Consider the following 14361-nt stretch of genomic DNA (forward strand, 5'->3'; position numbering starts at 1 on the left):
CTTGATGCACAAGTTGTTCATGCTGAGATGAAGCAGAAGGTGCCTAGCAAAGGTGAAAAGCAATTTTCATGTGGTAACAGCTTATTGAAAGTTAATTCTTGCTGATATGACTTGCTTGTAGGTAGGAGCAGGGGTTTCATAAAACATCCTGAGGCTAGGGTTTAAAAAATAACTCAAATAAACTGTCTTAGCCATATATACTTGCAAGGCACTTTATTTTGCAGACAATGTGTTATAACATCTTGTTGAGTATCTTGACCCGAGCTAAACAGTGACGAAGCGAGGCTCGGGAAGCATTGTCACATCACATTAGAAAGCAGGTTGCTACTGTGAGTGAATGCCGTCTTCTGATTGGGTTGAATGTCCAGCACTGCCTAAGCTTCCATTGTAATAGTTTAACAAAGGAATAGACCCTTTGGCCGTGTTGGTTATGCCTTTAGAGCAGTGAAGGTACAGGGTGTAAAGTTTGCTTAATCTCTATCACAGGAACAACAATGCTTGCAGCCAGGGGGGACATTTGAGTGTTGGCATCAGCAAACTCTAACCTCTGTAAGACTGTCCCTTAGGCATTAGGGAATGGCATATGGTTATCACAAAGGACTTTATTTTGTGAAGACGATAATTCCAAGAGTTAGTGTAAAGTATTTAGAACAAGTGCACTGCCAATGAACGTTGGACTTTGAAAAGATCAGCAAAGCACATGTAACCAAGTTAGATAGTACAGCGACCGGGACCTCCTAAGTAATTCCATATTTGCTGTAAAACTGTCACATTAAATATGATGAGCGTCATTCTCTTCTTTCTTCCCCAAACTACACCTCTGCACTGTGGATCAGAGAGTTCCCTTCCTCATTGTGAAGTGTGTGCTCGAAATGTATTTTGATGCTACAAACATCCACCCAGGAGTTATTATGTACTAATTGTTACCTTGGAATTAGGTTTTGTGTTGGGGGGGGTTAATGATGCATGACTAGTATGTGATTGCCATTTTATGAAGCTATAATTTCTTCACCAGCAGGTTGATAATCGGCAAACAATATAAGATGATGTGTTTCCCCTGAGAATAATGTGTGGTAATCTTGGTGGTTTTTCAGAGCCTCTGGGTGGAGAGAACAGCCTTGACCTTGGTGCAGAGTTTGCCTGGGATCTCTCGCTGGTTTGAAGTGGAAAAACGTGAAGTGGTGAGTACTGTGACGGATGTCCTCACAAACACACTGACTCTCAAAGATGTTTCATGGGTTTTTATTAAGAATTTAAAGGGTGTCCATCTCAAGGCCATCCCTCTCACTCTCGTCTTCCCCAGGTCTCTCTCTACACTAGCTCGGACTGCCCTAATCTCCAAGTAGTCACTAGAGATGTGTAACCCCTATAATCTAGAGGCTTACTGGCTAGAGCGGAGGGCCTAAAACTGACCACCTTATCTTTCTTACTCCCTCTGGGGACATTTAGATGTATCTTACCCTGGTGTCCTGCAAAAAGAATAACAGGACCTGGTGCCTTCCAACTGCCCATGTCCCACCCAATCTTCTCCCTCTCACACACCTGTACACCTTTTCCCTGATATTCTGTCCTCTCCTTTTCCCTTTCTTTTACCCTCCTTCCTTCATGCCACCCTCAATTTCTCTCCCTCTGTTGCTCTAGGTCTCTCCAGCGTTATTCTGGCTTACTTTTACTCCCCCGCTACTATCTGCTCCCCTCTACACTTCACTTCTCCCTGCTACTCTCCACTAACACTGCACTCCTGTTCCACTACTCTCTACTCTCCACCGCTCCTCTCACAGCCACGCCTATTTAGCTCTCCCCATCCTCCTTCTCACTCAGGCTCATTTACTCAGCTACAATCCTACTTAAACTCACTCAGCTCATCAATGTTCTGCTGTGAACGAGTATGGTTGGAGGACAAAGAACCATCTTAAGATACAGAGATTTGAGTCCTTGTTTCATGCCCATCATACCAACAGATAAGGGTCTTTAATTAGCCTGAGCCAGTGGCCTGTCAAGTAATAATGCAGGTTATGTACGGCTCACTTTTTGGCCAGACACCCTAACTCCAGCACTGAATAGTAGTTCTCTCTTGGGAAGAACTTGCAACTGATGTATATTATGGGTTTCTCTTCCCTGTCATGTTTCTGGGTAGCTCTACTGAGGAGGCATCAGTTTGGAGGAGGAATTCATAGGGCTTCTACAAAGTCTCAAAAGCTGTTTCTGCTTCTTGGTCTCAGCATACAGGGTTGGAATGAACCTTTGTAAGTTTGTCCGTCAGTGGTATTGCTCATTCTGAAAAGTTGGGGATGAACCCTCTGTAGTATCCCACCAGCCCCAGAAAAGTCTGGGTTTCCATTTTGGTTTGGGGCAGTGGGACACACTGACCAGCCTCTGCCTTAATGTGATGAGGCAGCACCATGCCAATCCCAACCTCGAACCCGAGATATTTAACTGATAACTGGGCCAGATGACTTTTCCTGGGTTGGCCATCAGGTAGGCCTTCCTCAGTTGATCACAGACGACAGCCAGGTGTCTCAGATGATCCCCACCAGGACCTGCTTTATACAAAAATACTATCTAGGTAGGCCCCAATGACGGTCTGGAAGGGAGCCAGGATGCAGTCCATTCGATGTTGGAACGTAGCTGGTGCCACACGGAGGCCAAACAGTAGAACCCAGAAATGGAAGTATCCATCTAGTGCTGATAACGCGGTCTTCCACTTGCCATATTCATGGGGTACCTGCCAATATGCCTTTGTGAGTTCCAACGTTGAAATTAATTTTGCATTTTCTAACGATTTCACAAGTTGGTCTATGTGAGCATGGTGTAGGCATCAACTCGGATATTTCATTTAGTCTTCGCAAAATGTATGCAGAAGTATGAGCTAGTGTCCGGTTTTGGCACCAATACAATAGGAGAAGACCACTCACGTTAAGACTTTTCAAAAAGTCTCAAGTCCACCATTTTCCTCAGTTCTTCTCTTACAATCTTCTTTCTGTCCCCATGGAGAAAAATACAGCTTCAATCAAATCACTCTTCCATGGGGTCTTTAGATTTTATTTACCAACCCTTGTATGCTTCCTATGATTTGTGGGAGTAGGTCAAGATTTCGCACCAATAATACCACTAGTTCTTTGTGGCTGATGGTAGGGAGACCCGGAGGATGTGTGACCCAAGAATTTGAGCTGGCAGGGTAGTGTCTGTTATTTTTCTCCTAGAGAACCCGCAGCAAGGGATTGCTGTTTTCTCGCCAGGCTTTTAATTTGTTGATGTGATATAGCTGGGATGGTTTTCTTCTATCGGCCTGTTCAACTTTATATGCAAGACTGGACACGATCTCTGTAATGAGATATGGCACGTGCCATCCAGTCAGTAACTTGTTCTGGTTGGTGGGGAGTAGCACCATTATTTTGTCCTCCACTTCAAATGTGCGTTCTTAGGCTTTCTCCTGACGAGCCTGGGCTCTTTGAAGATTAGTTCTGACCAGGCTTCGTACCTGTTACATGTATTCCCAGATGTGTCGTAGGTTGGGGCGATTTCTGGGTTGTCAATTGTCAGGCCCTTACAGCTCTTCCAGAGGTTCTCTAGGCTCTTGTACTTCTTGTCCTGATGTTCTATCCTTCCCTTCCCCTTCTTCTACTCTTCCTCCCCATCTATATTTTCTCCCTATCTCTTCCTCTCTATCTGTCTGATGTTATTCAGCCTTACGTCTACTCCCATTCTCCCTCTCCTGCTCTCCGCTCCCCTCTACTGATCACTTCTGCTACTCTTCTCTCCCATTACTCCCTACTCCTGCAACTCTCCATCCATCCTCTCACAGTCACCATCCTTTCACTCTCCCACATACTCTTCTCACTTAGTCTCATTTACTCCCTTACATTGCCACTTAATCTCACCCATTCACCCTACTCACCATACATGCGCACACACCCAAGTATCACTTTTTCTCACAAACTAATACCTCACCTTGCACAAACATTGTAAGTCACTGGCACACTCCGCTCTACCATCGGTCCTCTACCTGGTCTCACCTTCTGCCTTCTCCTTTCTTGACCTCTCCTGAACAACTCACACTACCTTGTTCTTCCTATCCCTTTTTGTCCTCCCCGTTCCATTAGCTTTAATTCTCAGCTCCTTCCTTAGCCCAAGCTATGCCTTGCTCTCCCCCAGGGGCCAGGTTACAGAGATCGTAATTCATAAAGTGCCCCATAAACCCTGAGAACACTGAAAACACTGGTCTGTCTTGCTATGGCGGCACCCTACAGCAAAAGTAAATTCCAGTTTGTAGTGTGTGGCAGTTGAATGCCGGTTTTCCAAGAGAAATGTTTCGCCGGCTTGATCATCACTGCATCTCTTGCCAATGGTTTGTAGACTGCTTCCCTTGCCGCAAGGACATGTGGGCTTTGTAGTCCTAAAACAGAACAAAGCTCTGGCCAGCAAGGATAAGATGGCATTGTGTTTTGCATTTTTAAACAAAACATTTCAACCTTAGGCGTGCCCCCTCCCTTAACCCCCCCCTGATGGTAGGCTGTGTGTTGGGGATGAGTTTCTTTGAAACAATCTAGTCCTTAGTGGGTGTAGTTCTTTTCCAGCTGCAAACCCCCGCTCCTGCATCTGGGGAGTCCCGCCTACTATGGTTCACTCAGGGGTTATTCCACTATGCCTAATAGGCACATTATCCTTGGGCACCATGCGCTCCTCGCTCCTTCCTGTAGAAAATCCAGCAACCTCGACCAGTCTGTATGAAATTTACTGTGTTCCCCCTGGAGGGAGTATGTCAACATTTTCGCCAGCCATTCTTGCTCCAGAGGGGGGTCCTTGGACTTCCATTTTTGCACCAGAGCCAAAGCGCCTGCCATCATCATGATAATGTAAAGCTTGCGATCCGGTCTTGAAGTAAGGTCCTGCAAGGCGCTGTCAAGGCCAATTAAAGCCAGGCCTCTATTTGCACTACTCCTCACCCCCAGGACCTTCACGATTGCCTCTTGTATGTCCGCGCAATATCTGTCTAGTTTGGGACACTCCCACCATATGTGACTCCACGTCCCCTCCCCACCACAGAGTCTTCAGCATTGTTTTGATTCCCCCGGGTACATTTTGTGGAGTCGTATTGGTGTTAGTTGCCACTGGACCAGCATTTTTACCCAGATCTCCCATACTTGGAGTGATCTTGTGAGTTTTGGAATGCATTCCCATAATTTTCCCTATTCCATCTCCTCTATCGTGTGGTCTGTGGATTCCTCCCATCTTTTCATGTAGGGCTTTTAATTGCGCATATATGACTGCCACCACCCGCCTGTCCCCCGGGTCCTAGGTCAGATATTTTTCAAAGGGGGTTAGTTGGTGTGTCGCGGCTTACGTCATGGAGGGATGGAGTTGCCAGTGCCTCAGTTGAGTAACAAAATCTTTCCTTCTCTGCCAGCGCTAAATCTAATTTACATTGGTCTAATTTTTAACCTGGTTGTTTCTCTATCATGTCCCTGATGTTTAAGCATTCTCCCTGCTCCAATTTGATGAAGGTGGAGCATTTGTATCCAGGGATGAATTGCGGGTTGTTAAGTATTGGCGTGAATGGGGATGGGTAGGAGGTGATGTGAGCCCGCATTATGGCCTCATCCCATGAGTCTGCCACCAATGTCAGGATAGTGCTGCTGTACATCTGGGGTGGTCTGTCCGCTTTAGGTTTCCAAAGAATACCCTCTAGGCTTTCCACTGCTACAGCTCGGTCCATCGGCCTCCATATCTTTCTCCTGTCCTCCTTTTGCCAGTCCTGGATTACTCTTATCTGGGCTGCTAAGTAGTAGGCTCTAAAATCTGGTTCTACAGCATGGGGTCTGGCATGGATTCATATGCTCATGAATATTCCTCGTCGTCAGGCTGGGAATCCTCGGTAAAGAAAAAATCTGTTTGTTTAATTTCTGAACTGTCTTTCTACTAGAAACCAATCACTGGTCTCTGGGTTATACTGCCCCCAATGACTGCCCTCTACCTAAGCCCCTCCTCTTGCAGCCATCTTCAGATTTTTACCACACATTCAAGTGTTGGGAGTCCTTGTGCTGTAGCTCTCGAGCTTTTACTGCGTTTTGCGTATTTTCAATGAGTTTACTCTTATATTTTCCGTCAATAGAGCCTCAAGCTCCACCGTTTTCACTTCTGATCAACGGGGATCCGTTCTCGGAATTTTCTATGCCCACGAGGGCACTTTTTCGTCGTGTTTCCACTTCTTGGAGGATTCCAGAAGATCTTGCCTACCCCGCGTGGACATGGCCCAGGACAAGGGAAGCATGACGACTGTTGGAGCCAAGCTGTTCTGGAGCTGCCCTGGATGCGGGCTTCAGAATGTCTTTAAGGAGGATGAGCACTCTCGGTGCCTCTACTGCCTTCACGATGACAAATCGCACGTGGAGAAGGACTGTGCGTTTTGTAAGAACATGTGCGAACGGACGATGAAGGATCGTCGTATTTGACTCGCCAACTCGCTGGAGGGGAAGAGCCCAGTAGCGAGTGAGAGAGGAAGAAATCTGAGCGGTCTTCTACGACCTTTGAGGGCGCTCGGGCGACCCAACAAAAGGTTAAGCACTGCAAGTCCGCGGCACCAGGAGCACCGATCGGTTGGGCTCCTCGGCTGCCAGGCAGGGTGCACTATCACCAACGCCATCACCACGAGCTCTGTCTCGGGGAAGAGGAAATCGGAGAACACGGGTAAGCTTCGGGAGAAGCCCCGGTCGATCCCGACAGATTCAGCCGAGGGGGAGCGAGGCGGTGACCCTCCCTCCAAGGTGAAGGCCTCAGGCACGCCCAAGGTTGTGAAGGCCCTGATTCACTCGGCTAAGGCCTTGATTGAGGGAGTCGTGGCGGCCCTGGCGAAACCTGCGGAGGCTTCACCAGTGGAGACGACTTCAGGGGCTAGAGTTTCCCTGCCACCCCGGAGGGAATCATCTTTTCTGTCTATTGAGAAGACTCACATGAAACCCCAGCAGGAAAAAGAGGGGGGCGCGATTGCCTTAACGGACACGGACACCACCTCTGAGGATGAGTTGGCGAGCGTCCAAAGGATCCTGGAAAAGAAGTTCGAGGTATCCAGGGCCCACGGGAAGGATCCCGATGAGAAGCGCAACGAGGGGGCTGGCGAGGTAGATGGGACCGCGGAGGACCCCGCGCCCCAACCGTGGGTCCCGTTGCAGCCGGTACCCTTACCGCAGGACAGCTCAGGAGCTATCCAGATGGCGATACAGAACCTGTTCACGGGAAGAAGGATGCACTTACCCCCCACCGACGACCCAGCAGGCCTGGTCCATCGGGGAGCCCGCCTAACAAGTGGAGACAAGTCCATCCTCCTCCCCCTTCCAGCCTTCACCTCCATCCCCTCCTCCGAGGGATGAGACGGGAACGGAGACGGCAACGACGGGGACAGACGATGACGGTGGTGACGATGGAATGGACCTTCCTTCACCACCTCTTCGGGGGCCCTGTCCCCCAACGGAATTGGCTCCTTCCACGCCATGGTCACCAGGGCATCTGAGCTCTTCTAGCTCTGCCCCGAAGAAGGAAGGTTTCCTCTACCAACGGCGGGAGGCCAAGAGGAAGACTGTCCTCTCAATCCCGTTACTGGATGACATCTGGGACGAGGGGCTGGCGCTCCTGAAGAACCCATCCACGGCTCCTGTTAGGAGGGACCGGTACGAGAAGAAGTACCGGGTCCCGGACTCCGCCCCTATGTGTCTCAGGGCACAGCCATCCTCCGATTCGGTGGTCTCCGCGGCGGCCAAGAAGAAAGCGACAGGGGCGACGGCGTCAACTTCAACATCCCCACCGGACGGCGAGGGAAGAAGCTGGATGCCATGGGGCGACGAGGATCAAAGTGGCCGATGGTGTCTGGAGGTCCAATGAGCAGGTAGTGCCGGGTGAGGACATGAGGTCCTCTGTGTTGCAGACACCCAAGACAGGCCCCCGCTTTTCGTCTGCAGCGGGGGGGAGACAGGGCCCCTGCAGTATCAGCCTGAGGGCAGGTGCTGGATGATGGCGCCGAGCTGGCCAGAGGGCACAGAGGGCCTGAGCGCCCCAGGAAGCGGGGGAGGCAGGCCATGAAGATCGCTGGAGCTCCCCCACCCGGGTCTGGGGAGAGAAGAGGGGGAGAGTCCAAGGCGGGGGCCAGGGAAGCCTCAAGAGACGCCCGGTGAGGCCAGGGGGGGCGCGGCCGAGGTCTGCGCCACTATATCACCGGGCCAGGAGAGTCACAGCCCCCCTAAGATCCCCCCAGCCGACCTCACCTGTGAGCGCAGGGAGCGCCACGTCTTCGTCATTGCTGCCGTTGCTTCTCCTCATCCCGAGGGCCTCGCCGCAAGGTGATGGGACGGCCGCCTCCGGGAAGCCGCTCCACACGGGGCTGGTGTTGGGGCTCCTCCCCTTCAGGTCGGGGCCCCCGCCTGATCGCTCACTGTCAGGGTGCCCCCGGCCCCCTCCGCCCAGAGCACGCCGCGCTCAGCAGACCACACGGGGTCCGCAGGGGGCTAGCAGGGTCCTCCACGCGGCCCCCGCTGAAGGAGCGTCCGCCATCTTGGACGCCAGGGCTGGGCTGAGGCTCGCTGCCTCAAGGTGGATTGCCAGGTCCGGCAGGGGCGTTAAGCTCCCATGGTCGAGCTATGGATGCCCCAGAAGTTCCGCCAGCTCAAGGTGTCTGCATGGCCCCGCTCAATGGTCTAAAGCCGCATATTTGTACGAAACACGGCTGGCCTCGCACGGGTGGCCTCAAGGGAGCAGCCACATCAGTGGCGCTCCAAGCCACGCCCCCAACAGCTGCCCTTTTCTGACTGGCTGACGCCGCCTGGGATATGGTGGACCGTTGACCCCGGAGCTGTTACTGCTCTCCTCATGCGGGATAGGGGTTACGGCAGGGCACTCTGTTTCCCAGAGCTTTTGCCGGCATGCAGCACCCCGGAGCCTTGTGTTAGGTACGGTCAGCCTGTCAGTGGTGGCAGTGGAGGGCCACCGTGGCGGTTGATGGCTGCCTGGAGGGCCAGGGGTCAATTGTGTTGTGGATTTGGCCGTCCGCACTTACTTCGGTGTTGTGGCCGCTGTATATGGGTCGGGGTCGACTGTTCTTCTCAGCCGGGCCCGCTGCCAGCTGATAGCTGATGTGTCCCGGTAATTTCGGGTCGCTGTCCCATAGCTCCTCAGCTATGTCGCTGTGCCGTGTCTCTGGGCCCCCTCTTTTGTGTGGACTAGCTCTGTTTCAGGGAGGAGGCATCCAGGAGTCTGTGTGGTCGGAGCCACGTCCCGGCGTTGCTCCGTTCACTCCCGCTGATGGTGCAGTCTCAGCCCGGGCACCCCCTGCTTTGTGGAATGCCTTGTTGGGTGCAGGATCTCTCCCTCGGCCACACGGTGTTGGTGCTGGGGGAGGGTGTCGGTGACTGGCCCTCTGTCTCCCTTATACTATCATATCTCAGAGTCCCCGGGGCCGGAGGAAGCCAGTGCTGTCCGTGTTTTGGGTTGCGTTGCACTTTCTCTCCGGTTGCTCCGCCCAGGGAGTCCTGTGGGGTTCTCGCTGCCCGATGTGCCCCAAGTGCCGATCCTCTCCTGCTGCGTAGACTGTCTCTCCGGGTGCCGGAGCTATCGTTACGAACCATGCAGCTGCTTTTCTCCCAGGTCCACGCCAGCCACTGGTGTTGGAGGGAGGTGTCAATGGCTCCCCCTTATGACCGCTGAATCTCGCGGCTGTATTTCCAAAGTGTTCAAGCCTGTGGCTGATTTATAACTGCTTTAATTCTACGTTTTTGGCCCCGTGGGTCGGATGAGCTCTGGTCGCGGTGCTCATTGCAATGTGGCCATTTTGGAATCCCGGCATTGTGTTTTTTAAACCTTTATTTTTTACTTTTCCTAATACAACTCACAGAGCGTGGTACCAGAAGTGTGTTAGTATATTAATTGGATTTGCTGTGTCCCTACCCTCCCACCCCCTCGCCCCCACTCTCCAAACCATGTCTCTTTATCCCCAGATGAAAGTTTGCAGACAGTTATTCAAATACATTATTTTTACCATCAATACAATACTCCCCAGTTCTTCCATACAGGAATACATTCCTCCATTCATTAAGGTGCAATATTACTTAGGAGATACTTGTCATACGCTATACCATCTAACCCTGCCAATAAGACAATTGTTCTGCTTCTAATTCGGTAGTTTAATCCTTAGATAATTTCTTAATGGTTCCCAAATGTCTCTTGGGCGGCTGCTCAAGGGTAAAGTAGAACCATATTTTGTCACGTACACTTAGCACATGGAGAGAGTATGGGAATGGGCCCTTGTACCATGCTTTAGCAACTACTGTTCTGGCTACTATAGATGCCATATTCAAAAAACGTCTAGTTACATTGCTCTTCACTTCAAACATACCCTGCAACCATGCCTGTGGCGATTTCGGTGCGTCAGCCTCGATCATCCCCTCAGTGACTTCCCTAACTTGATTCCAGAATTGTGCTACATTTGGGCAGAACCACTCCACATGAAGGAAATACGCTATCCTCGTACTACATCGAGTACATCTTGTGAGATTTTCTTGATTGTAAACATTGACCGGTGTACAATATGCCTGATGTAGATATTTTGGAAGCATGAGCTTCCAGCTATTATTCATGGATAGGTGTTCTGATAGCAAACAGACCTGTCTCCGTTGTTGATCCACACATTTGCAGATCAATTGCTCTTTCCCATCTTGCCCGAACATTACCTGGGTGCCAGACCTTCAGTGATTTTATCATCTTATGAATTGTGGATACCAATTTAGTGCATCGGGTCATGGTTATGTGTTGTACTAGTGGGAAAATAATAAGCTCTTTGGCTGAGCCAGGTATATGCTGCCTCAGTGCGTTTATTAATCAAAGGCACATAAATATGGCAATAGCGTTTAACTCTCCATTATTAAATTATTCTAAAGTCATTCACATACCATCTTCATATAGCTCATGCAGCATGGTTATGTCCAACCGTTCAAAGGTGTTTCTAAGTCGTTTTTCAAAAGTCACCTCTATACCTACTTAGGCAAAAATCAAAAATGTTGGTGAGCGCAATGAATCTAGTGCCGTTAGTTTAGTTATCCTCTTCCATGCCATATACTTTGTGTGCACCGTTTGCATCTCATTTAAAAACCACCCTCTGACATTCCAAGATGGCGACCTCGAGGGGAAAACGTGCGTGAGCATCCTTCTGTCTCTCCCCCGGGTCGCACCACAAAGAAGATTGGCTGTAAAGCAGATTAGAGCCCCTACAGTGCACCTCCTCGGCGGACAACCATAACGGGAAGACAGCTCGCCTCCCGGTGAGCACCCCTGCACTGCAGATATCACCTCAGTGGACCACTGGCGACTCGGAGCAGCAGCGAGGGAGGAGCCGTGTACTCCCGCCTGAGAGATCTGGTGAAACCGCAGCGAAAACTACCTAGGAAGACAACACAGCAAGGCTCTGCTGGAACAAGCACAGGCCCAGTCGTACACCGCCCCAGGGTACCAAACCCAGCGGGGGAGCCGAACCGCTCATCCAGCGCGGGTAGAGAAGCCGCAGAGACAGCATTGCGGCACCACCTCCCGGACGCAACAGAGTGGATCTGTTAGCCTGCGGAGCGGGACACGCAGGTGCAATTATGGAAAAGGCTGCACCCACACACCCAGCTGAGAGGAGAAGAGAACCAGCAACACTGAAGGCAAACGAAGCGGGACCAAACCGGTCGGAACATCAGCAGCATCGGAGGACACCCGCAGCCACTGACGGAAGCACTGAGTGGGAGCGGCCCTCCGTTTCTGACAGAAGTAGGCGAAACAAAAAGGAACACCACCAGCATTCCGCAGAACAAGTGAAGCCATAGATGAGTGTCAGTGGGACGGCAACAACACACCGGGTAAGGCGAACCCTCTCACCACAGTACCCCCCCAGGCAACCACGGACCACCTAAGCCTATGCAGAGCCCCATAGCCTCCCCACCAGTCTCAGAGAAAGGGCGATCTAGGTGGGATCCCAGTGTAAGTGGACTGAGGAACAAGGAATCTGAACAGGCACAAGACTTCAAAAAGGCACAGGGACCTTTCCCCTACACTCAACTAAGAACATAAGAACCACCAGTGGAGCCGCCAAAAACCGAAGACACATACAGGTATAGCATACAACCTCAAAGATCTCTTGGGGGCAGAGCAAACTCAAGGCAACGCAAGCCCACGGACAAGCCCTCCTAACACAACAGAGAGGGGGAAAGCTAAGGAAGCTATACGCAAGGGGGGTGCAGACACGACCGGTCCCACGCAAGACTGAGGGGGACCTCAGCACAGCATGCACTAAAGACCACAGATCTCACATGCACGGAAAGGGAATCCATCAGTGGAATACATTCCAGGGTCGGGCCCGGAGCCACTTAAGGAAAAGAACCACCACTCCAACCAACACAATCCAGATAGAGAATCAGCCCTAAGTGCACACCAGAAAGGAGCCCCAAGCCGGAAAGTGGTACACGTGTCAAAATCAAGGGGGAAACGCCCACAAGCCCAGGCGCAGACCCCGACCCAAAGACAAGAAACAAACTTGGACAAAATTTGGGGAACGGATGCCGCTACCCAATTGAAAGGAAAGGGCCAAGACGATCAACATCTAAAAGCGGTCCAGGACACGACGCAAGCAGGAATGGCCAATAAGGAGGACATGCAATCCTGGTTTAAGGAGTTCCAGGCCCAATTCATGTCCTCTGTTTAGGCACAAATGGACACCATGAAAGAAGAGATGAAACAAGCTATCCAGGAGATGAAAACGGAAGTGGCAGACATTGGGAGGAGGACGGAAACACTGGAGAGAATCGTACAAAACCTGGAAGAAGAAACCCAACAGCATGGTGAAGTACATGAACGCCTGGCCCGACTGACCTATAATCTGGAACTTCAGTGCGAGGACCTAGAAAATCACTCCCGGAGATCTAACATTAGAATCAAGAACATGGTAAAATCGGTAGAGGATAAAGACCTTAAGGAAGCGGTCCAACAAGTTTTCAAAGACATCCTCTACGCTCAAGAAGGCACAGACATCAAAATTGACTGGATACACAGGGTGGGCCCACGACGAGCAGGGGAACCGGGAGCATACCCCCGGGAGGTCCTGATCGCACTAGCCTCATACACCCAGAAAGAGCAGATCCTCTGCAGAGCAAGGACAATGGACCACATAAGAATGAACGGGGTGGAAATACAACTATTTCAAGACCTAGCGCAGTCGACCCTACAGAAAAGGAGAGAGATGGGCCCAGTAATTAAATAACTTGTGGCGAAACCGATCAGGTACAAATGGACATTCCCCATCGGGCTCCTATTCACGTGGGAAGGGAAACAGCGAAAGATAAACGCATGTGAAGAAGGCCTTCAGGTAATGAACATTTAGGATCAAGAGGGAGATCAAGACATTCAGGGTGGAAACCCTAATTCGAGGAAGAATCCCCGAGAATGGAAAATGATCTATAGGAAAGCTCGGGAACCAGGCAAAAAAAGTAGTTCCTGTCCTCCAAACAATCAGGGGGTTGACCAAGCGAAGATACACAGCAGCCCGGCGGGGAAAGAAAGAAATACCAACTGACTCCTGAAATGGGACTAGCAAGATAATCCAAATAACAGGTGACGGCAGGGGGGAGGGCCCTCCAGTGCAACCTGATGGAATCCACGTGGGGTTTAGGAGCCCCCAAAAAGTTTTCCCTGAGTGATCTGAGGGTCTGGTGCGGAGGGCAGTACGCCCAAGCAACTATATGCTTCAGAGCCCTACTCAGGGCTGTTTTGGAGGGGAGGGGAATTTGCAAGTTGGGGGTTGCAAGATTGGAGGGGGGAGACACAGGGAGGGGGAATCCGGAAGGGAGCACGAACAGGCTACAGGAGAGACCCTACAATCTACAAGATGAAGGGGATAAAAATGTTAACATATACTGTCAGGGGGCTGAACACACCGGTAAAAAGGAAAAAGCTAGAACACTTCCTCCATAAGGGGAAAACAATGTCATCATGCTACAAGAAACCCACATAAAAGAAAAGGACAAAGGGAAACTTCGCCTGATAGGATACAACCAAATTATTCAAGCAAACGAGCAAGAGAAAAGGGCAGGTGTTTTGCTAGCCTTTCATCAAACGTTGAACCTTCAAATACAAAACACACTCACAGATAAACACGGGAGATATTTATTTGCAAATACGCTAATGGAGGGATACCCCCGGACTCTTGTGGCAATTAAGCCCCAAATACGGGTCAGGTGGCTTCCTCAGCGGCACCCTAGATAAACTGGGAAGTTTCGCCACAGGCGAGATAATAATGGGAGGGGATCTCATCATTGCGTGGGACCCAACCATAGATAGACGGATCAGGCG

General features: G+C 50.8%; 1 protein-coding gene across 4 annotated transcripts in view; it reads left to right on the forward strand.

Annotated features, from left to right (window-relative positions):
• The window catches only part of DOCK4 (dedicator of cytokinesis 4), a 2129281-nt gene that overhangs the window by 1897820 nt on the left and 217100 nt on the right, over positions 1-14361 (forward strand). For all 4 annotated transcript variants that reach the window (XM_069627915.1, XM_069627916.1, XM_069627917.1 and 1 more), the window contains one exon: positions 1095-1181. In XM_069627915.1, the coding sequence (XP_069484016.1) occupies positions 1095-1181 (87 nt within the window). The remainder of the gene's footprint in view (positions 1-1094; positions 1182-14361) is intronic.

The sequence above is a fragment of the Ambystoma mexicanum genome, chromosome 12, assembly GCF_040938575.1.
Source record: "Ambystoma mexicanum isolate Mex_15411 chromosome 12, UKY_AmexF1_1, whole genome shotgun sequence".
Taxonomy (NCBI): Eukaryota; Metazoa; Chordata; class Amphibia; order Caudata; family Ambystomatidae; genus Ambystoma; species Ambystoma mexicanum.